The 24,226-nt window shown below is 36.0% G+C and overlaps 2 protein-coding genes and 1 long non-coding RNA gene across 20 annotated transcripts in view; 1 reads left to right on the top strand and 2 right to left on the bottom strand.

The window, feature by feature from the left end:
* LOC137240216 (uncharacterized) overlaps positions 1–19,009 on the top strand; it is a 30,803-nt gene extending 11,794 nt beyond the window's left edge. The window contains exons 1-6 of one of the 6 annotated variants that reach the window (XM_067766185.1): positions 13,884–14,395; positions 15,335–15,446; positions 15,556–16,011; positions 16,110–16,322; positions 16,380–16,536; positions 16,599–19,009. In XM_067766185.1, the coding sequence (XP_067622286.1) occupies positions 14,385–14,395; positions 15,335–15,446; positions 15,556–16,011; positions 16,110–16,322; positions 16,380–16,536; positions 16,599–16,720 (1,071 nt within the window). In that variant the 5' untranslated portion in view covers positions 13,884–14,384 and the 3' untranslated portion in view covers positions 16,721–19,009. Of the gene's footprint in view, positions 1–13,883; positions 14,396–14,421; positions 14,955–14,982; positions 15,213–15,334; positions 16,012–16,109; positions 16,323–16,379; positions 16,537–16,598 lie in introns of those variants that run through there. The other 5 variants (XM_067766184.1, XM_067766186.1, XM_067766188.1 and 2 more) reach the window with 5 other exon arrangements.
* On the bottom strand, positions 5,378–6,497 carry LOC137240220 (uncharacterized). 2 transcript variants are annotated; one of them, XR_010949637.1, is made up of 3 exons: positions 6,150–6,497; positions 5,584–5,757; positions 5,378–5,507 (listed from the first exon to the last, which is right to left on the bottom strand). It is a non-coding gene; the product is annotated as an uncharacterized lncRNA (long non-coding RNA). The 2 variants fall into 2 exon arrangements; XR_010949636.1 differs by having other exon boundaries at positions 5,380–5,511; positions 6,150–6,496.
* On the bottom strand, positions 7,465–13,746 carry LOC137240217 (protein transport protein Sec24C-like). Of its 12 annotated transcripts, none has more exons than XM_067766197.1 (10): positions 13,540–13,620; positions 12,836–12,974; positions 12,610–12,774; positions 12,007–12,233; positions 11,729–11,946; positions 11,330–11,670; positions 10,849–11,276; positions 10,672–10,786; positions 8,761–9,110; positions 7,465–8,701 (listed from the first exon to the last, which is right to left on the bottom strand). In XM_067766197.1, exons 2-6 carry the CDS (start codon positions 12,878–12,880, stop codon positions 11,585–11,587), a joined length of 741 nt encoding a protein of 246 aa, XP_067622298.1. In that variant the 5' UTR covers positions 12,881–12,974; positions 13,540–13,620; the 3' UTR covers positions 7,465–8,701; positions 8,761–9,110; positions 10,672–10,786; positions 10,849–11,276; positions 11,330–11,584. The 12 variants fall into 12 exon arrangements, with proteins under 12 accessions (XP_067622298.1, XP_067622300.1, XP_067622301.1 ...); XM_067766199.1 differs by having other exon boundaries at positions 12,684–12,774; XM_067766200.1 differs by having other exon boundaries at positions 12,684–12,774; positions 12,836–12,901; positions 13,540–13,617.
* Positions 19,010–24,226: the final 5,217 nt, after the last annotated feature.

The raw sequence follows: 24,226 nt of genomic DNA, 5'->3' as shown, positions 1-24,226 counted from the left end.
AACAACGTGATCGGTGGCTACATCCCCGTGAAAGTAGTGTGGTGTTCCTCCTTGTATAAACGTAGATACTGGATGTGCTCAACCGTGCAGTTTTCTTCTAATTTGAGCAAATGTATGTTATTACAGCCACAGCTGGAATATTTGCGATATTTCTATCCTCACATCGTCAAAATCAAATTACCTAGAATGAAAAAGAAACTCATATCAGTAAGAATAGATTAAAAGTTTTTAATATAAGCCGAAAAGTGTTCCATAAATAGGGCTCCACACATAGCTCTTTTCCAAAGGCAGAAGAGAAATTTCAGATAACTAGAATCAGGACCTGGTAAAGTAACTTCAAAGGCGATTTAGTCGCCACTACTTCGTATGCGCATTTCTCTACGCTCCCTTTCGGCATGCATCATCAATTTCGTCATTACTATAAAGGCCATCTTGCTCACAGCAATCCAACAATCTATTTGTCCGCAAATTCGTGGAACTAAATTCCTAATGGAAGGTTCCTCTCCAAAAACTCTGTTTACAGACAGTCTGAAAACGAAGGCAGTGAAATATTACATGTTCTGCGCCATCCAATTCGGACGGACAGCTTGGACAGAAAGGATCCTCCTCTATCCCACGCTTATGTAGATATTCCTTCAAGCCACCGTGCCCGCTCAATATCTGTGTGAGATGGTAATTTAGTTTGCCGTGTTTTCGCTCGTACCATTCCGCTATATTCCGGACTAGCATGAAGGTTCAGCGCTCTTTTCTCGAATCTTCCCGCCGTTCTTGCCACCTAACTATTGTTCGTGACTTTGCGGTTTTCTTAGCATCTTCAGATGGTCGGCTGAATCCAATGCCATACAGATCGGCCATTTCACCTGAGAGTAGATCTACTGGGATTTTCCTGGATAAAACATGGATCGCGTCGTCGGAACAGCACATGCTATTCGTATAGCAGTAATGCGGTAGGCTGCTAGTATATCTTTTTGGTGGACCATTTTAGATCTGTGCCATACTGGTGCTGCATATAATATTATAGAGCTGGTTACGTTGGATAATCGCTGACGGGTAGCTTCGCTTGGGCCGCCGATGTTGGGCATTATTCGCGTTAGGGTTCCACTAACTCTAGAAACTTTGTCCCCCACCGCCCTGAAGTGCTCCCTAAAAGTTAGTTTTGAGTCAATGATTACTCCTAGATATTTCAAGGAGGGCTTTGAATTTATTTGAAAATCTCCTATGGTTAGGACCAACTCATCCACAGTCCGCTTTGAGCTCATCAGAACCACTTCTGTCTTATTGCTAGCCATCTCCAGCCCCGTGTTCGTCAACCATTCCTCTATTCTTCCCATGGCGTCATTACATAATGCTTGGAGCAGATCAAGTTTCTTGGCCACTGCTACTACGACAATATCATCTGCATAGCCGACAATTTCCGTGCCTCCGGGAAGGTGGTTTTGTAGCACCCCGCCATACACCGCATTCCAAAGAGTTGGACCTAGAACAGATCCCTATCTAATCTATCTATCTATCAAATTATTCGGAGCAGGTACGGAACTTGTCTTGGGACACCCAAAGTGCACCCACGCTTCTCATGGCTCCAGCGGGTTAGCGGCTTCCTAGAACTTAAGCCACTTGCTGCTTCTAGATCTGACATATCTGTCAGCTGGAGTCTTAGCCCGGCAAGCGCAGGGCACTAGCACAGAATGAAATCGATCGTTTCCTCCTCCAACTCGCACTTCCTACATCTGCTATCACTGACCAAGCCTAATTTAAAGGCATGTGACGCCAGAAGGCAGTATCCAGTAAGAATACCCGTCATGAGTCTAGTCTACAGTTTAATGATAATAAAAATATAAGAATCAGTGTTTATGAATAACATATTTTAATTAATCTCTTACAACAACCTGATCGGTGGCTACATCGCCATGTAGGTAGTGTGGTGTTCCACCTTGTATAAACGTAGGTACTGTATGTGCTCAACCGTGCAAATTGACATTAGCAGTAACATTATTTACATAAACATAGCTTGGTATTTGTGAAGGCCTCAATATAGCATACATTGGTCCAGTTCGGTGTGCACCAGCCACTGGTACAAACACTTTTGAATGCATAGCTTTCATATAGGATGGATGTCCAGCAGTGCTCCGGTTGTGCCAATATGTAATGGGCTGCTCCGTCTCTTGGCACGGCTGTATAGGTATAGGCGGGTGCAATGTATTACTAGGCTCAAGATCGGAAGGTACATAGATGGCTCGAAGACGCCAGAGGGGATTGGAGCCAGAGTTTTCGGACCCAGAACCAAAATATCAGTAACTCTAAAAGCACATCCGAGCATTTTCGAGCGGAAGTATTCGCCATAAGTTAGTGCGCTAAGCTGAACCTTCAGCGCTGATACCCCAAAGAAACAATTGCCATACTCAGTCAGGCAGTCAGGTTCCACTAAAGGCACTTGCGGCGTTCGAAATAAAGTCAGCACTTGTCCTTCAGTGCGTAGAAAAGCTGAATCAATTAGGAGCACACAACGTAGTACTGTTGGCCTGGGTCCTAGGCCACAGGGGAGTGGAGGGCAATGAGCAGGCGGACTCCATGTTTAATTTGTTGCGTCTCTCCCACAAATTGTCAACCCCCCAGCAGATCCTTGCAGCGGGTCTGCGCTATACTCTCCTCTTCCGGGAAGGTATCGACCCCAATCCGGGTCCTTCTCCTGACCCCAGTACTGAGAAATGGGTTTGCTGCGTTTGCCGGAAAAGAATCTTTTTAGGACGGTCATATATATAAGGGCCTGAAATATTTCAATGAACTTCCTAATCACATAAAAAGTAGTAATAACTTCATTACTTTTAAAAAAAAATTTATTGGAGCATTGTAAAACCCTTCCAATAAGATAGTTTTTTTTTCTTTTATTTTTTTACATGATATACCGATACTGGAGCGCGAAAAGGGAATGGTAATAATGGTAGCAGCAAAATACAATGCATCCGGCCCTAAGGAAAAGAAAATCGGTCGCCACCTGTAACTCCAGACAGTTCCAACAACTAATTTCGCTGGAATTCGGTATTTCCAGCTGGTATTTACTGTTGCTGATCGGAATCATTCGCATTCCGACAGCATAAATATAACAATAAAATTATATAATGTGTAACAAAAATAACGAAAATAAGGCCAAATAAAAGTTGGAGCAAGGGGGATTGGAAACCGTCCTTTTCAACCTCCCAATATATGTTGAGCTGTGCTAATCGGAATCTTCATGCATTCCGACAGCGTCTTTACTAAACAAAGTTGAGGGGTGATTGGATACACTTATTTTCAATTTCCAACATCCAAAGACATGTTTAGCTTCATTGATCGGAGACTAATACATTCCGAAAGCTTAAAATACACATATAATTGAAAAATATAAGTTCCAAATTTTGTTGCCTTAAGCTGGGAGCACTGGAGGATTGGAAATGCGTCCTTTCCAACCTTCCTTTAATGAGTGGCTCCCAGACTCGTCCCTCTGTCACGCTAGTAAATATGCTGATCGGAATCACATGGCATTCCAACAGCATATTCAATAGAAATAAGTGATTATAACAATGAATTGTACTTAGTAGTTTAAGTTTTGGGCCTAAACAGCCGTAATAATAAATAAATTAAATTAAAAAAATAAATACTCTTGTCAGTGTTTCACGTGCAAGGGATGGTTGCATCGAACAGGTTGCTCTGGGCTAGATTCCAAAATCCAGCGTCCTCGTAACTTTTATAAATCTTTTGTGGCTCTTGTTGTTCACGGCCTCATTACATTATGAGGAAAAACGGCACCTGAGAACACAGCCGTTTGAAGCTAAAATACACAAGCAAGTCTTCAGTGAACTCCACAAACAGGCGTCGGACCTCTATGCCGGTGATTCCTGTACTCAAAGAACAAAACTAGCAGAGGAGGAACGCACTCTCCCTAGGGAAACGAGAGTAGTCACTCTAGCCCAACTTCGAGCTGGATAACGTAACAGGTTAAACTCTTACCTATCCACAATCAACCCCGACATACAAAACATTGTCCTGCTTGTAATGTGTCCCCACATGTCACCAACCATATCTTTAACTGTATTGTGCAACCAACGCCTCTAACACTCCTCTCATTATGGCCCACCCCTGTTGAAACAGAAAGTTTCTTTGGACTCCCGTTAGAGGACATTGATGACAATTTGTGATCGGTCGCACCTATTGGATGGGGCGAAGCACTGCTACTACAACAACAATAGGCGGACAACACGGTAAGAGAGGCAGCAACTGCATGACCCATCGATCCCGAGCCGTTCCTGCCAGTTGGCCCACAGGGGCATCTATTAGTAGAAGAAAGGGAAATAGGGAAGAACACTGGCGCAATATGCCAGGCCTGAGTCAATCTAAGTTACTGTTAGGGGGTTACAGGACAACTCGATATAGGGCATTAATAGGCCTCTCAAAAAGATAACCTAAGAACCCCAACGGCTATTCTTACAAGACACTGTAGACTGAACAGTCACATGCAAAAGCTGGGTATAGTATCGAACAACACATACCGATTTTGTGATGGATCAGCAGACGGTGGACCATATCCTTCTAGATTGCGGCGCAATTTCAAGACGTAGGGCTAAGTTTATGGGCTCACCATGGCCAGAGCATTCCCACATTTAATCCCTCAAGCAAAGAACACTGCTGGGGTTCATCGAGGAAGTCGGCTAGGATGAGGTGCTGTGAAGGAGATGTGCAAGTCCCTGTGCAATCCTCAATAAATGATCTATCTATCTACGTTCGGGTAACAAGCACCATTGTGGTACTAGCCCCACCATCTCGGGAACTATTGATATGACTACATTAAACCTTCTAGGGATTGAATATTAATAATGCCGGCAATGCGAAAGTCTGCTAAAATGCACCATTCTCCATGGAATGCTCGATATATAACTTTCCACGTTTTGAAACAGTGATGAAAAGAGCAAAATTTACAATAATTTTAACTGGCTGTGGGTAGTAAGGTGTTGATGTCCTCTCTTAACGCAATGTAATGACAACTGCGATGCAGGGGAAATGACAAAAATCTTGCAAATCTACTGATAATAATTCATTTTTCCTCCCCTTCTATGCAGTTCTATGCATACATACATATGTATTTTTCTCTCCAAATGCTAATTAAAAAAATTAATTGGTTTTCACATGAACTTCGAACTCTGTCGTATTTGCATTCTTCAGTTGATTATCAACAAAAGCATGACAAATTATCACTAAAAAATTCATACATGTTGCTTATATATTTAATATGGTAGCCAATTTACTTACCCTTTCTGGTGCGATGATTCCTGGACAATCGGGCCTGACTAGACGCGATTTTTTTTGCCTTAAGAGAGCGTGCTTAACGCGAACCCTATCATGTTATGGCACAACTTTGGTGATGCAAAAAATCAAAGATATTTCTGCTTCTAATGCTTCTAGGATAGCAGCAGCAGCTCCCGGTGGCACCACATAAATAACAGTTGCAGGCCGATCAGTTGCCTTTTTTGCTCCGGCTACCTATTCAATTTTAATTCACATTACATTATCTACTATTGCAATTTTTAATCACTACAAATCAATATAAATTACCGAAGCAAATACTGGCAAACCAAGATGCGTAGTTCCAGCCTTTTTTAGGGAAATACATCCAACCAGTTTGGTACCGTATTCCAAACCATGTTGCTTGTAAAGTACCTTGTTTTTGTAGATTTCCTTTGATTTTGGCATATTCTGAGCTGAATCGCAACCCGGCGGAGATGCTATCTATTAGAATAATATAACATTTTTTTTATTATTTAAAAATGCACATACGTATGAATGAAAATCAGAAAGTAAATAATGTTGTTGTTGTTGTAGCGATAAGGACACTCCCCGTTATGGACTTTGGTGGTCCTTTGCCGGATGCAGATCGGGTACGTTCCGGGAACCATTAAGGTACTAGCCCGACCATATCGGGAGCGATTTAGTTGACATAAAACCTTGTAGGCCATCCCGTCGATTCTATACAACTTAATATGGTAACGATTTAAAAGACGGATCACCCAATTTTTATCAAAAATTATCAAACGTGGAATCAAAAGGCGCGCTTCGAGCTCCGTTTTTATTATTATTTGATATTTTTAAATTAGGTGGTGTACCGTCTTGTAAAACTTTACCCTTAATATTATTTTGGGCGAAGGCCGCCAACGCAAAAAGATGGTCTCTGCAGCAATATTCTTAATTTCCGTCACATGTCACAACTCAAATTAACTTAATGTTATTTTGGGCGAAGGTCGCCAACGCAAAAAGGTGTTCTCTGCAACAAAATTTTTAATTTCCGTCACATGTCACAACTAAAAGCACAAGATATTTTTCGTTGTAAACAATTTATATTTTTTTTGCGTTTCAATTTTTCCGGAATAATTAATGAACTGTCATTTCGATGACAGCATGAAACGTCGATGTGTTAGTGGAGAGCGAAAAAAGCTTTGAATGTGTGGGTGAACTGGTTACCTCCGTCTTGTAGGGTAATAATATTGAAATTTGGATGTTTCTGTGTAAACGCGCTTCTTCTACTACCCTACAAGACGGGTACTTGTTACATAATCGATTACTTAATCGTCACCGATAACTTGGTCACCAATTATCGTCTTAATGATGTCGTGAAAAAAGTAACGCACGCGCTCTCTCAAAATAGTGTACGTGTTCTACGCTTTCTCGTTCTTACCTATTGTGTTTTCGACATTCCTTCTCTCTTGATGTTATTTACATTTTGAAGTTTCTTCTTTAGGTATGTTTTCGGGTACGCCGGTTACCCTTACCGGTTACCTTCTGTCAAATCGCTTTTTGCATGAATGAAAAGCGTTTTTTTGTTTAAATAACATTTAATTATAAATAAATTATGTATGCAATGGTTTTTACAAATCATTTCCTTAACTTTCTAGTAAACCCTACATATGTGCATATTTATATGTACAAACTACATATGTAAATACATAAACTCATTCGTAGTCGTGCCCTTTCTGAAACAATTTTGAGTTTCGGAGCTCAGAGTGATGGTGCCCAATTTTTCCCGCGCTGGTGATGTTGTTAGCATCAGTTTGCAGAGATATGACCCTGCAAAAACGCTCCACGTCATTTTACTAGTCATTTTACGGTCATTGTGACTTTCTGCAGCGGTTATATTCATAGTCATTTTTGCATGGCGTGATTAGGTTTTGTGACCAAATTTTCCGTTTCGTTCCTATTAATGTGAACGTGCATTCCGCTCCCACTTATAGGATGTGAGCATAGCACTGTGCTGCTCACACACGTCACAATGCTCGTCAAATGGTGGTCATTTTTCCGTCATTTAACTCTACGTTTTCGAGCCATTTGACAATCAATTTTACTGCGGTTTTACCATTTATATAACCGCCATATAACGTGAATGTTACCTGCAGATTTACTTTACCTGGAGCAGCCATATGAATAGAATATGAACCAAAAAAATTGAATTTTCAATATTTATTATTTTTATTATATTTACATGAAATTGGAACTTATATTAATACAGTTCATACAAAAAAGAAGTAAGTACTTTAATAATAAATAAACTCGCTTAATTGGTTTTTGTTTTCCAATTGAAATCTTTTCTAAGCGAGCAGAAAATAATTTTAAGCTTTAGAAAAAAAGTCCAATAATTTCAATAATCTACAACTTAAAGCTCAATAGAAATTCAGATTAGGTTTACTCTTTTTTCAGATCAAGAATATTCAAAGGTGTCGTGGAATCCGATTGCTGTCGTAATTGAATTTGAAAGTAATAAAGTAAAGTATGAACCTAAAAATGTAGGACTAGTGATTGAGTCAGACTTATTATTGTTCTAAATCTAATCATTCAAGCAATAATTCTGCAACCCTTAGCAGGAGTATTGATTGGTTTTAAGTCTAATTCCAACAGCAATCGGATCACGACATACCTTATTATATATTTACATGAAATTGTAAGTTAAATTAATAAGTTGATATAAAGAAAAGTAATTATTTTAATAACAAATAAACTCGCATTATTGGTTTTTGTTTTCCAATTGAAATCTTTTCCAAGCGAACAGAAAATAATTTTAAGCTTTAGAAAAACTACAATTATTTGAATAATCTACAACTTAAAGCTTAGTAGAAATTCAGATTAGGTTTACTTTTTTTTTTCAGATCAAGAATATTCAAAGGTGTCGTGGAATCAGATTGCTGTCGTAATTGGCGAACTTAAAAATGTACGACTAGTAATTGAGTCAGACTTATTATTGTTCTTAATCTAATCATTCCAGCAATATATCTGCTACCCTTAGCAGAAGTATTGATTGGTTTCAAATCTAATTCCAACAGCAATCGTTCCACGACATACTTTATTATATATGTACATGAAATTGTAACTTAAATTAATACAGTTCATATAAAGAAAAGTAAGTATTTTAATAATAAATAAACTCTCTTAATTGGTTTTTGCTTTCCAATTGAAATATTTTCCTGTGCAAGCATATCGCTAACCTGTGTTGGCAAAAGATATGATTATACTGTATTCGATAGATAGTCGGACGAGCCGCTACTCGGCGAAGTAGAGATGACCGTTGTGTCGGTGGCAGCAGTTACAACAGCAGTTTCTAACTTTGCACCATCCGTACAGTGTGATGAATGCTTCACTGCCTTTTCCAATTGCTTGGCGCCAGCAATTTTTGTTTGTAAAGCTTGAGCTGTAATGCAAATATATAGATGGGTTAAAGTGGTTTTCGTATGTTATTCAACAACTCACCCTATACCATCATCACAGCCTTCTCATCGATTTTGAATATGTGTACTGTTTCAGTATTCAGACCCAGTTCGTTTGGTGCAATATTTTCGATTTGATGAATATGTATACTATCCGTTAGGCAGACAATTAGGTGCAATCGATTCATTCATATACTGTGGGTATTTGAGCCGTAGACGCAATGGCAGATATTTTGATTCTTTTTGAAGTGTAACATTTGTAAACAGTTGGGTTTCTCTGCTGTCACTATCACCACTAGAGAGCTATTGAAGAAACGCTCCACCAAGATAATATGTTGCGATTTACGCGCATAGATTTCTTCCACATATTTACCATCCAATACCGAAATGGAACTGTAGAGGAAGAAACATTTTATAAAATTTAATAAAATCAAAAAATGATAGTTGTGCTAAAATGGGGTAACGTATTGTATGTTAAAGTATAGCGAAGTCTCAGCGGCTTTGTCCTGGTCAAAATTGAGTTTGAATAGGTTTTATTCTTCATTCTTAGAAACATGTACGAAGGTACCTGGTAAGATAATAAAAATCCTCAACGCAACAAGTAGTCACTATTGCTTCTACGCCTATGCTATTGTTTCCTACATCGATGAGCTTTGTAATAAAAAAAAAAAAACAGCTATCTCCCCAATCTCTCCAGTTTTGTCGCCTTGCGAAACCTGATATTGTCACCAACCAAATCATTGGTGACCTTATTTAAAACATGGCCGCGCCAAATGTCGACCATATGACATTACCCAGAGCTGTAACAAATATTTAATATAATTCGATAAATCGGCAGTACTTGGGGTAAATATAAATAGACGTTTGCATGGTACGCGTCTCCGATATGGTCGCCAAGCCTAAAGGTTACTCACTGGAAGAAAATACAGGCCTGCCAAAATGCTGCCCCCAAAACCGCTACGGGCTGCCTTCTTATGTCCTCGGAACACCACCTGCACAATGAAGCGAGAAAACTCCCAATAAGGTAAAGAAATGAAATGCTAGCCAAACAGTTTCTGTAGAATACCCAGAAACATGGGCATCCCAACAGACATCTGATTGTTGATCCAACACCACTTAGGACGTTAAAGAGTAATCTCCGTAATCATTATGAGGAAATACGACACCTGAGAACTCAGCCGTATGAAGCAAAAAAACACAAGCAGGTCCTCAGTGAACTCCACAAACTGGCGTCGTACCTTTATGCTAGGAATTGCCCGGTGAAGTACTCAAAGAACAGTACCCAAAACTTGCGGAAGAGGACCGCATACTCCCCAGGGAAAAGCGAGTCACTCTAGCTCAACTTCGTTCTGGATACTGTAACAGGTTAAACTCTTACCTATCCAGAATCAACCCCGACATACAAAATGTATGCCCCGCTTGCAATGTGTCCCCACATGACACCAACCATCTCTTTAATTGTAATGTGGAACCAACGCCTCTAACACCCCTTTCATTATAGTCCACCCCTGTTGAAACAGCAAGTTTCGACTCCCGTTAGAGGATATCGATGACAATTTGTGATCGGTCGCACCTATTAGGTGGGGCGACGCACTGCTACAACAACAACCATCTCGGGAACGATTAATATCATCACTTTAATCCTCCTAAGCCATCCCGCCCCACCCCCTATTTACACGAGGAACTTGGGGACGCCATTACACATTACACTGAACGAGGCCACGGCGACGTTACTGATCAGTTTAACGCCTTACAGGTAGTTGGCAAAAGAAACGGCATATACGACCAGAAGGCACTCGAAGACGATGCCTCAAAACTACAACCAAAAGCAATAATTATCATTTCACTGACACAAATTTTATAGTTTTTTCTTCCGGAGTTGGACACAACCTTTTCATAATATTACTTAACAATTTAAGATTAGAAATTTTTTTCAATTTGTATTTTGACTTACCAGCAACAACAGCATCATGTAACGAAGCTCAGTTTCTTCCAAAAAATTTTCGGCACCGCCACGTAAAATCAATGTACATGTTCTAACATTAACGCAACCTTTAAATAATTATAAACTATAAAAATGAAATTAATGTCAAACCCACTATCAAATCTTGGAAAATGTTGAAACGCTCACCACCAACCTGACGTTCTTCAAAGTAATCACATTGACCCAAAACACTTGATATAATATCATTAGCTGTAGTCATAACAGCACCCCCACAAGCTTTCATTCTTCGTTTCCAATCTTCTTCTGCAAAATACTGTGTAGCAACATCAATTGGTAGAGTAGAAAACACAACATTGGCGCCTTACTTAGCTAGATTATTGTACAGGAGACGCCATTCAGCATCAACAGTTTTCTGATTCTTGGACATTGCTGTGGCAGAGCATTTTTCCAATAAAGCACTTTGTTGTTCCTTTGATTGGCGCTTCGACATGTACAGCCATGTCATATTTTATCATGCATAATTGTAATGCTTTACGTATAGCTTTAATGATGATACGTGCATGCACGCCTTCCTCAACATATGGTTTAACTACTGAAGTGGTGCCATCGCCGACCTGATAAGAGAAACATTTTTATTCTACACATTCTAATATAACAAAAAACTTACCTCAGCATCTTGAGATTTGGCGATGTCGATTAGATTTTTACGGCTGGATGGACAATATCCAATAGTTTCATAATTGTTGCCCCATCATTTGAAATTGTGGCCTTACCACTGGAATCAACAATATGCTTGTCCATACTACGTGAACCCAATGTAGTGCGTACAGCGTCCACAATTGAATGCGAGGCATTGATGTTGGATATGACTTGAGGTTTACCTTGAGAGCTATCGGTACCCAAACATTTTTTACACAAATACTCATGTACCCAATACAAGTTCAGGACGTTCATATTTATCGACACGCTGTCCGGTGTGGCCCAAATGTTGGAAATATGCAGTTGGCACTGTTGAGAAAAAATATTGATCAATGAACACAAGTAAAAGTGAAAGATTTTTTTTTACCATCTGTTGTTACTTTACACATTAGACATTGGAAACGACGACCAGCATCTACAAGTTGCATATGAGCCTTGCAACGATTACATCTAATTGCACCCAATACACCAAAATTTACATATTCACCATCAGCCGTGCGTGCCATTGGTGAGACGGCAAGTGTACTGGACAAAGCTGTTGTTTTTAATAAATCAGCTGTTGCAGGTATGCAATACAAAGACGACCTGCAAAGAAGAAAGATCAATGTAATTGCCAAACAAAACATTAATTTCGATTATCGATACCTAACGTAACGTGGCGAGAAGTTACCCTGATCTTCTACCACATATTTTGTGGTCACCAATGGTGGTAATAAACCCTGTTCATTAGTAATAAAAGCACCACCAGCGTTTTTTTGATTTTCAATGATAACGCTCATCGGATTTGGTATCTGATCGGGATCTAAACGGCGTTGGGCTTGATCATACTGTTGCGGCTGTTGATATTTACCAGTAACAGATGCAGGTGGTTCCTAAAGAAAATAACACAAAAATAATCATCAGCAAATTTGTAAATTATTAGTTGTATTAGCATATAATATAACTAGGGCGTCCGGACGTGTCCGGGTATTGGGGGTTGACCCGGCTTGGGTGGTTGACTGAGCATTGGCATCTGTCCAGGTTGTGTTGGTGGCATCATAAAAGCCATCAATAACAAGTGCCAAGAATATATCCGCGGCATACCTGCCGACCAAAATGATTCAAGGGGTTGTGATTGCCAACCTCACCTACCCGTGGCGAATCCTGTACCTAACAATTTGGTGTGAACAATTGGTGCCAGTTAACCCTCTGAAATAATCGGCGCAATTGTACGCCATTGTGTTGGCATTAATTTGGCAAAATAAAAACCTTTTCATCCTCCTCCCGTGACCATTCTGTCTTCTTTATGCTAGGATCAAGCCATTCGTACCAGCGTGCCTTACATTGCTTGGCAGATTTGCGGTGCAGCAGTGATGCAATACGTGACCGCTGGTTTTTGCCATATTTCATTACAGCTGCTTTGAGGATTTCATCCTGAAAGTTTTCAATTTAGTTAATAAACGGCCAAGAGAAACCAGTCGCGTCAAATGCTTACCTCAGTATTTCTCCACATACCACCTTTTATCATAATTCGCGGCATGGTGCTATATAATTGTGAATTCTTTCCATGAGCACAAAAATCAAATCAAAAGTTTTTGTAGAAATAAACAGCAAAAATCATTGTATATTAAAGACTGGGAAAATTTTAGAATAGCACCTCCAGAGTTCGGGGTAAAAATTGGTATCAAATGAAAGAGGGAGTTCTCCCGATCACAAATATATATATTTTAAAGTGCGCAAACTTATAATTTAAAAGTTATTTGTTGTTAAAGTTTGCAAATTTAACAAATTTCTATAGCACTTTAAATTACAATTTACACATCTTTCAAAACCTTAATCCACATACATATCTATATAAATTAGCAACGATAAACTTAAATTGCATTTTTGTATATTTCACATTTCATTTTTGCATTGTTTTTATTTATTATAAATGTTTTTATTAAATCAATCGCACTTTTGTAGCAACATGCACATATATATATATATATATATATATATATATATATATATATTTTATTGACATTACAAAGCTGTGCTCTGCCACATATATATACGTATACACATATAAAATTTGTATAGAAATTTGCAAACTTTAACACCAAATAACTTTTAAGTTATAAGTTTGCGCACTTTAAAATATATGTATTTGTGATCTGGAGAACCCCTCTTAAGTTTAAATCTTTCCGGAGATATTACACTTAAAACTCTGAAAATTGAAAAAATTTTCCACCACGAAATGTTTTGCTGTCTCTGCTGAATTAGAAATGGCGGATTTTTTTGCACGCAAAAATGACGTATTTTGCTATCCCTATAAAAATAATAGGTGCGAGAGAGCACGATACCTTGTGGGAAAGCTAAATTTGTCAACATGCTATTTCATTTGGGGGATTTTTCATTCCAAATCGTCACCCCTGTCAAAAATTCGTGTGGCTGTGTGCGTTTTTGGTCAAACGATTTTTGCAGGGGAGTGTTGTACCCAGCAAAAATCTAGTGACCAAAGATGGCGACCAACAACAAAATATCCCTCATTGTTCCACAATTGTTAGTATGGCAGAATGAGATGGCCTAATTGAAATGCCCGATACATATATGCTTGCCTTTTCTTACATGCTATGTACCCTCAAATACGTCACAAAAATTTTCTGCGAATCAGCCATTCCGTTTACCATAGTTGCACGCAACATCAATTGATAATCTTCCAAAAATTATATGCATAAATTGTACAGATAATTTGCAAGCAGCATATAATTTCAAACAAGTAAATTGTACAGATAATTTGTACATATAATTTCAAACAAGTAGCTCGTCGTTCAGATGAAGAATTTAAGAAATTGTCGGCTATTGTTGATGTGGCAGCACAGCTTTGTAATGTCATCGATAAAATATATACATACATAAATGTGAATGTTGCTACAAAAGCGCGATTTATTTAATAAAAACATTTAAATTAAGTAAAAACAATGCAACAATTATATGTGAAATATACTAAAATGAAATTTAAGTGTATCGTTGCCAATTTATGAGCATAAAAGTTTTGAAAGATGTGTAAATTGTAAGTGAGAGTGCTATAGAAATTTGCTAAATTTGCAAACTTTAACATCAAATAACTCGTAAACTATAAGTCTGCGCACTTTAAGTTATATATATTTGTGATCGGGAAAACTCCCTCTTTCATTTGATACCAAGTTTAACCGCGAACTCGGGGGGTGCTAAACTAAATCGCTGCCATGCTTTCTTACAAAGTGAAATTTTATATCTAGTGTGGAGAGGAAGCCCAAGATTGAAACCACACAAGGCCCACCAAAAGATGAAGGGAAAAGGAAAATGCGCCCACCGAGTGCACCTAAATTGGATGCCAGCACGTATGCTTACATTATAATATGAAATCAAGGCAGCGATTTAGTTTAGCACCCCCCGATTTCTGGGTTGAACTTGATATCAAATTAAAGAGGGAGTTCTCCCGATCACAAATATATATATATATTTTAAAGTGCGCAAACTTATAGTTTAAAAGTATATAGTAATCCCTCTAGATATTCAGATTTCATGGAATCTCAACGTGGAGAAGGAGGTGAAAAGTCCTTGACTATGGTGGACAGACACACAAAAAAGTATGCATACCAAAAGGTTAAAGGTGGTTTGCAGATTAATAATGCTAACCACAATGGCCAAAGATATGGCGTTAGCAACTGCAACAAGCCTGAAGGCTTCGGGCAGCTTATAAATAACATATACTTTCAATTCACAATCTCATCAATTAGTTGCTTGGCTCGGATATTGTTGTATCCAGTGTAGAGTTAGATAATTCAAGGTTGAAGGGAGGCACGATTGTTTGAGGGACATGGTTTTAATTTATTCAAGTCCATAAAGTTGAGTCTGAAAAAATCAAAAATTTAGAAACAAGTTTTTTCAATTTCAAAAGTTTTTCTAAGCAGAGTCGCCCCTACACAGTGATTTGGCTAACATTTACATTTTTTTATTCAATATTTAGGCAAGCATATACTTTGGAAAAGGTTAAGTATATCAGCAGTGGAAGCAGAATTTTTACGCTCGCGTGTTTGGGTCCGCGCTATTTTTGTGTTTCTGAACGTGTCCTATATCAGGTAAGAAATATGAAGAGAAGAACGTTTTATAACCTTTGCAGTCAGGAAAATCAAGAATTTAAGCGCAGTGTAGCCGAATACGCCAATATTTCAAAATTTGCTCGGGCAGATGCTGATTTTAATGCAGTTGCGACAGATGTGTGGGACACCACCTCCGAAAGCTCTTTCTGCCGTCGATGAATTTGCTTCGAATTATATTGCAACAAACCCCCATGTCGTGGATGTAGCACAACACAGCGAACCGTTTCCATCTAGCTCAAACGCTATAAACAACAATTTCAATAATTCGTCCAGCTCTAGTACCAACCAAACACACAACAAATTTATTGATTTACTTCCCTCCAATTCCGATTCAGCAAACGCCGATTTCATCGATGTAGCACAACACAGCGCGTCCTTTCACTCTTCCTTAAATACAACGAGTACCGTTTTGAATAATGCGGCTACTTCCTTAACCAACGAAGGAACATTCCCTACAACAAACGAAAATATAATGGCAATACTACAAACAATATTACAGAAGAATATCGACCTGGAATTTAGATTGACTAAGATTGAAGAAAAGGTGCGTAGTGAAATATTGAACTGTTATTTGTGAAACCCTAGCAATTGTAGCCGCAATACCTTGATTCTCTTTAATTATTATTTATGCTATCATTTCAGCTTCCAGAATTGGCAGAAGTCATGGCTATCTATAAGGTCATGCGTGACTCAAAAGTTCTGATTAAGAAAACGCACAAAATAGTTTGCCGTATCAGCGGAGAAACGGAAAATGATACTCACACTGAGCTCTCTATCGTTATGCCACTAACATCGCTGGATTCAGTTTATGACATTGAGAAAAAGTTGGACTCAGATGATTATCAAGAATCAATGGTATTTTTGAATATTTTTAATTGTGTTTCATAACTTAAATTGGTGGTTTTCATTTAGAAATCATATATCTTTATGCTGAAAGGTGCATTATCAGACATTATTGGAGTAATGAGAAAACTTTTCTCTGACAACGTTCTTTTCAATTTTAACTGGGACGGAGTACAGGGCAAACGATCTTTATCTAAACTGAAACTCGTGAACAGCGTATTTTTTGGTAGTGTAATTTAAATTGCTTTAAAATGTTATTACTAACATTGTCCATTCCTATTAATTTAGACGTTTTCAAACAAGGCAGGATCAACTTCGAAGACAGCATGAGACTGTGTTTAACGCTGAGCCACAACCGGCATAAACAAAGGCGGTATCTGATCAATAAATCCAGCTCTGCAACAGCATAAACCTACCTACAACAAACGAACAAGACACACTGAAATAATCTTGATTAAAAATTATAGAAGAACCTAATAATTCTTTTTTTCCTACGTTCCTATTCTAAGCTTTTTATGCTCTTATTAAAATAATGTTCAACAATCTCGTAAAGTTTGCAAAGATTTTTAAAGCAATTTAAATGCAATGTATAACAAAAAAGTATTTTGACTATAAATATTTGTGATGAACTTACCTGAAATAATTCAAAGTTTTTTCCTACGTTACTAAGCTTTTTATGCTCTAATTAAAATAATATTCAACAATCGCACAAAGTTTGCAAAGAATTTTAAAGCAATTTAATTGCAACAAATTTGTCAATAATTTTTAACCAAAAATTTATAAACTAGATGTATAAGAAAAAAGTATTTTGAATATAAATATTTGTGATGAACTTAACTGAAATAATTCAAAGTTTTTTCCTACGTTACTAAGCTTTTTATGCTCTAATTAAAATAATATTCAACAATCGCACAAAGTTTGCAAAGAATTTTAAAGCAATTTAATTGCAACGAATTTGTCAATAATTTTTAACCAAAAATTTATAAACTAGATGTATAAGAAAAAAGTATTTTGAATATAAATATTTGTGATGAACTTAACTGAAATAATTCTAAGTTTTTTCCTACGTTACTAAGCTTTTTATGCTCTAATTAAAATAAAATTCAACAATCGCACAAAGTTTGCGAAGATTTTTAAAGCAATTTAAATGCAATGTATAAGAAAAAAGTATTTTGACTATAAATATTTGTGATGAACTTAACTGAAATAATTCTAAGTTTTTTCCTACGTTACTCTTTTTATGCTCTAATTAAAATAATACTCGAATTTCAGAACCTGCCTGAATATTCAACAATCGCACAAAGTTTGCAAAGATTTTTAAAGCAATCTAATTGCAACGAATTTGTCAATAATTTTTAACCAAAATTTATAAAATAGATGTATAACAAAAAAATATTTTGAATATAAATAATTGCTGATGAATTTAACTGACAGTACCAATACCATCAACTAAATAGTCCTTATAAATATTGTAATCATATAATTCAAAACAAAAAATTACTATGAGTACCTACGTTTATTATTGCAAAATCACGAAGAAAGAAAATTGCATGAAGTACATTCAATCTAAAATTATGCCACAGAATGCATATATCGCATTTTAAACTAAAAAATATGAAAACTTAAAAAAATTTCAGATCGGTATGTAAGTGTAAATCGATCCATGAAAGCATCGTGAAATAACTTTTTTTTTGGTAGTTAACGTTATCGTTTAGCCTGGTTTTATTACCAATTTTGTTATTTTCGTGGTATAAATCAACATTCAACACAAATCTTCTCTGATTATGAGTTGAAATACTTTTTGGTTTAGGTTGTGATATGTAAAATTATATATTTTTGTACACAGTTCTAAAATGTAAAGGGAAAAAATTTATATTTGTGTATTAATTGAATTATTAAAAAGATATTGTTATATTAATGATATAGAGAAGCGCCAATACGAATGTAAGTGGTTTCAAACCACTGGTAGGCAATTCACCAATTTAACTGTCAATAAAATGTTAAATTGTTCATTTTATGTAAAAAAAATTTGAAAGTTGCATTTGAAGTTCTGAAAGCTCGGAAATTTCAATTGAAGTTCAAATAATTACAATTGAAGTTCACAATTTTCAATAGAAGTTCAGTAAATTATAATTGAAGCTCAGGAATTTCAACTGCAGTTCAGCAAATTACAACTGAAGTTCAGAAAATAACAATTTAAGTTCAATTATAATTTTCTGAACTACAAACCGAAATTCTGAACTTCAATTTTAATTTTCTGAACTACAAATTGAAATTCTGAGCTTGAATTTAATTTTCTGAATTTGAATTGAAATTTTTGAACTTCAATTGTAACTTTCGAACCTCAATTGCAGCTTTCTGAACTAAAATAAAAAAGTTATAGCATTAAAATTGGCGAATTACAAGTCAACTTACCCAAATTGTGAATTGCCTACTCACGATTTGATGGTTTACTGCAACAAATAGTTCTGTTAGTTCTTTTCTTTTGTTTTCTATATCATTAATTAATTTATTTAAGTTTCCCTTAACTTTGTATGCATACAATCGCATACAATAAAATTTGTATTTATGGGTCACCAACAAGACTGAAAAACTATTCCTTAAGACTTATAGTTAATAATTTACAACTATTATAAATAATGTAATATATTGTAAAAATGTTTAATAAAAGAAATGTTAATAGATTTGAATTAAAGAAATATTTTATTTATATAGCAGTATAATCCAAGTAAAAAAACGGTCATAACACTAGTAAAATGACGGTCATATTAACGTAAAAATACTCGTAAAGTTACAGGTATATAACTCAAAAAATGATTGCCAGAACGTGAATGTAAGAACAGTACAGCACTATAGTTTGTTTACATTTCGATAACCTAAAACCGTATATGTGTGAGCAGTATGGACAATCACATAAATAGGTACGACGAAATGGACTGGTCACGAAAGTTACCGCTGCCCTGTACAAATGCTACTTAACGATTTACGTGTTCCATCGACACAGCTGTTAGTCATTTTCCTAGTCAATTTACGGGCACATTTTTGCTGGGTAGATATAATACCGGAATATATGCAAGTAGTATGTAAATGGGGGTTCCAGCCCAAATGGTGCAAGGAAAAGTATATACACACCGACACACATATATATACGGCAAAACAATTTCGTTGCCTACTTTTAGGCGCGCACGTTCTTAAGCTTAGAGTTTTTTGTTTCTGTTCTGGCCGATGTATAAGAGAAAGCTTAGAGCTTTTTTTTTAATGTCCGCTCATATTTCTAGTGAGTCCTAGACTTCACCCGAGCCGTTTTAAAGAGTCCCATAGATTTCTAATCGAGCGACTGCGACTAAAACGATACCGTCTACTGTGGTACACTTGTCATACTAAAAGTAAAATGTATATAAAATTATAATTGCCGGAAAGCCTGCCGGAAAAGTTCAACAATATACACACATACATATACCCATATCCCAAAGAAAAATTTATAAACCTCACATCAACTACAAAAACAACAACTCCCAACAAAATGAGGATCTATTACAATCACATGAAATACAAACATGGAAAACTCATTTGCATGACACTTAAACATTTCAGCAAAGGAAAAATCAAACTTGCAAAGCTCACCGAGCAACTAAAATTTCTATTAGAATGTAAGAAGTATGATCTAATTCCAAATCATTTAATTAATACAGTAAAAAATTAAACGATAAAAACAACTTCCGAGAGAATAAAGAAACAAATGGAAAAAACCAAACACAATTTCCTACTCAAAATTCTAAACATAGAAATAACACAAACAAACATTAAACCGACCAAACAATCAATATACCACGCACAATAACAACTCAAACGAGCACTGAGCTAACAGGAACTTAACACATTCATCAGTAAACAGAATTTCTTAAGTCAAAAGATAGGAAGAGAGAAAGGGAAAACTACTAAGTCCAAAACAGAAAGGCTAAAACACGAACAAATACGTCGACTCAACATCGAAAAAACAACGAGTGGTTCGTTAACAAAACGAATATTGACTTTCCCGAAGAGGTAAAGTGGCTTCTCTCACTTGGCAAACAATTTACACTACCAATAACACGAAAGAACTTTTCACCAATACATTTAATAGCAGAGGTTGAACAAATAAAATTTATTATAGAAGCCTACAAAAAAACTAAATCCTTTTTATAGTCACACGAAGAAGATGTAATTGTAACTGATGCGGACAAGGGTAACAAAACAATCGTTTTATATAATACAGATTACACTCAAAAGATTGACGAAGTACTAGGCGACAAGAACACATACAAAGTTGTTCGAGTCGATCCAACAAATACATTACAAAGGAAAAACAATATTGTTGATGAGCTTTATAAGGGAAAATACATAACACAAAGAGAGAAGCAACAATTATCCACTCAGCGGCAACCGCTCCAAGACTGTACGGGCTACTAAAAATACATAAACCCGATTTTCCCTTGCGTCCTATAGCGTCCTCCATTAATATCCCATGCTTCAACTTATCCAAACATGTAGGAAAAATCTTAAAAACTTTAATTTCAGAGGAGTACAACATCAAAAATGTATTTAAATTAAAAGAGAGATTGAAAGATACGTTCATTAGCCATGAAGATATTTTGGTATCCTTTGATTTTATCTCCCTCTTTACCAACATACCGACGAACCTAGCTATAAAGATAAACATGAAAAAATGAGACAAGATTCAAAACAATACCAACATACCGAGGAATAAATTTCAAAGTATTTTAGAGTTTTGCTTAAAGGACAACAATTATTTTATATGTAACAATAATATATATTTTTGCTGGCTCGAGGTCAATTAAAAAATAAACACAAGTTTTCTTTAAAAATCCGATATATTTCGGTTACTCCGCGGTAACCGTCCTCAGGGATATAAACTGCAAAATCTATACAAACAAATAACATTATATAAACAAAATATTGATGTAACAGTAACAACAAATGACATACATTAATTTACACGTCCTCTTGCTTAGGCGTGGAGTTTGTTACTACTTTATTTGTAATTAAATGTCTGTAAATATGCGCGACGTTGTCCGTGTCAGTCTTGTAGTTCAGTCGTATATTTGGCGGAGTGTTTATAATGTGTAACATTTCAAGTGAGAAACGCTTGGAATAATTTGCTTCTTGCTGTAAGATGGATGCTTTAGCGAAATTGGGAGATTGTCCGCTCGATGCACAGTGTGTCACTAGCGCAATAATATATACAGTCAGTCTTTTGGAATGCCGATGGGTAACCCCCTTTCCCCCACGATCGCGGATATAATAATGGATGATCTTTTAAAAAGCACATACTCGGAACTCAAAAAGCAGCAGAAAGGCATTAAGTTCATTGTAAAGTATGTGGACGACATATTTGCCATTATCCAAAGAGATGATGCAAATATCATACTTAAAACGCTGAACCAATACCATAACAGACTACAATTCAAGACGGAAATGGAAAAAGCAACAGCATACCTTTTCTAGATGCCCACATACATAAAACAAACAATAACTTTATATTAGACTGGTACTCTAAGCCAACAGCGTCTGGGCGCCTAATAAACTTTTTTTCATCACAACCACGAAAATATAAAATTAACACCGCCAAAAACCTCATACACAAAATCTTGACTATAAGCCATCGGCAATTTCATGACGACAACATAAAGAAAATACAAATGACGCTTAAAAGAAATAATTATCCTGACTACCTTATATCTGACCTTATAGAACAAAAATTAAATCAAATTCAACAAAACCAATCACAGTGTCACTCATATTCCCAGGCTAACAGAAAATTTAACAGAAGACGTAATTAAACAACAGAACATCACAATAGCTTACAAATCCAACCACACATTATCAAGATGCTTTTAAGTTTATATAGGAACAACTAAGCGCGCTTTGGGTACACGATTAGCCGAACATGAAGCTGATATTAGGAAACAAAAATGAAATACAGCTCTCTCACAACACGTAATAGCACACAGCCACGTCGCTGACTTCGAAAACACGAAAATAATAAACAAAGAAGCTTGAGAGAAAAAACGATACACCTTGGAAAGCCTAAGAATTTTGCAAAATAGGGAAAAGACTAAGAATAAGAAAGAGGACACAGATGGTATCGCTGCCACTTAGATATTATGTTTATAACATTTTACTTTTAGTATGACAAGTGTGCCACAGTAGATGGTATCGTTTTATTTTATATTTTTAATCTTCTATATTTTTAAACTTTGTTCTTGTAAATTATGTTTTATTTCTTTAATTTAATGCCGTAATTCAAATGTAAGTGAAAATTTGAAAACTTATAAATCAATGTCAAATGTTAATATGTGTAATTGTGATAATTTCAAATTAATGTTGTTCTTTTTGTGTTTTTATTGTTAACAAATACAGAATTGCTCCAGAAGAAGCCAAGGAAATTTGGCGAAACGTCGAGCTGTAAGGTGAAATAAATTGTTTTATTTGCACTAGTTCAGAATAGATCGGAAAAAGCTTACCAAAAATATATGAAAATCAATCAAACAGATCGGAAACCAATATATAAGATTTTAAAAGATGTTTATTCGAAAAGAAATTGTACTTTGACTCAATGTATATTTTTAGATCAAAATGTCATGTATTGTATACACAAGAAATAAATAAAGTAACGCTAAGATTTTAGATGATAAGAGATTTGTGAAAAATAATGGAATTAATACCTACTCTTGGGAATGTTTGTACAAGAGAAAATATCAAAACATTCTGATAAAAACCTTAACTATTCAACTGTGAAACATATATATATATATTTTTTTTTTTATATATATATATATATCTGTGCATGTGCATATGTATATATATGCATGTGAGAATTTCATAAAACCGCAAATAAATATGAAGACTAAACATTTTGTTTATCTTCTTATTAGTTTGTAAGTTTGTGTACCTGCATTTAGGCACATACGTTCTAGCTGATCTATAAGAAAAAGCTTCGAATTGTTTGTTTTGTGTTCTGACTGAAAGCAAAAAAGAGCTTAGAAGTTCATCAGTGCAGGAGAGTATCAAGCTCAGATTTTAAATGGGGGGCTCCAAATTTTTAAAGGGTCCATATTTGTAAAGTATATAAGTGTGGGCGAAATATAAAAATTTTATTTTATACCCAACTATGCTTCACCTGTCTAACGCATAAAGGAATACCATTACAAAGATATTTCTTTATTAATTTTCATAATGTTAGCGACAGTAGATATTTAAGGCTTTGAAGCATACGATAATAGATTTATTGTAAAGGAAATATCTGTGGTCCTCAACAATGAAGAATTCTATTGTTTCCACATAAAAGCTCCATTTGAATTTTCGGATCTGAGTAAGGACAATCAACGACGAGCTAATTGGTTAATGTTACACCACCATAGTTTATTATGGTCCTATGGAAGCGATAGTTTTAAATCTGTAAGAAACTATTTGATGTCAACATTGAAGAACATAAAAGTTTATGTTAAGGGGCAAGAAAAAAGTGTATGGATAGCAGGGTTCCTCCAAAAGCCGGTGTTTAACATTGAAGAGGGGAGTACGGGATGTGATGGAATGAATCCCTTTAGATTATATAGTTCACACCCAGATGTTGTGCGTTGTCAATATCATTTTCATACTGATTGTAATGTGAAAATCAACCAACGACAAATTCTTTGTGCTTTAAAATCAGCATATATTTTGTTTAAATACATATCGTCTAGTAATTTAAATTTATAATGCAATAAGATATAATTAGAAATCTTAACTTTAGTTTTTTTCATTTTAAAAGAGTGAGAATAAGAAGAAGAAGAAGAAAAGTAAGTATATAAATACATTGTTTTCCAATATCAACCTCATTTTAAATTGACGTAAACAAAGGGATATATCACAACGAA

The sequence above is a fragment of the Eurosta solidaginis genome, chromosome 2, assembly GCF_040869045.1.
Source record: "Eurosta solidaginis isolate ZX-2024a chromosome 2, ASM4086904v1, whole genome shotgun sequence".
Lineage (NCBI taxonomy): Eukaryota > Metazoa > Arthropoda > Insecta > Diptera > Tephritidae > Eurosta > Eurosta solidaginis.
Note: the sequence above shows the minus strand (reverse complement) of the source record. Positions and strands in the feature narration are given on the sequence as shown.

Bases quoted from the DNA above. Each gene is read 5' to 3' on its own strand.
- LOC137240217 (XM_067766195.1), bottom strand. From the start codon at position 13,713: ATGTTGACAAATTTAGCTTTCCCACAAGGTATCGTGCTCTCTCGCACC. The intron at 12,775-13,539 runs GTAATATCTCCG...GAAAACTTTCAG, and splicing joins CAATTTTCAGAGTTTTAAGT to GATGAAATCCTCAAAGCAGC. The intron at 12,234-12,609 runs GTTTTTATTTTG...TATTTTCTTTAG, and splicing joins CACGGGAGGAGGATGAAAAG to GAACCACCTGCATCTGTTAC.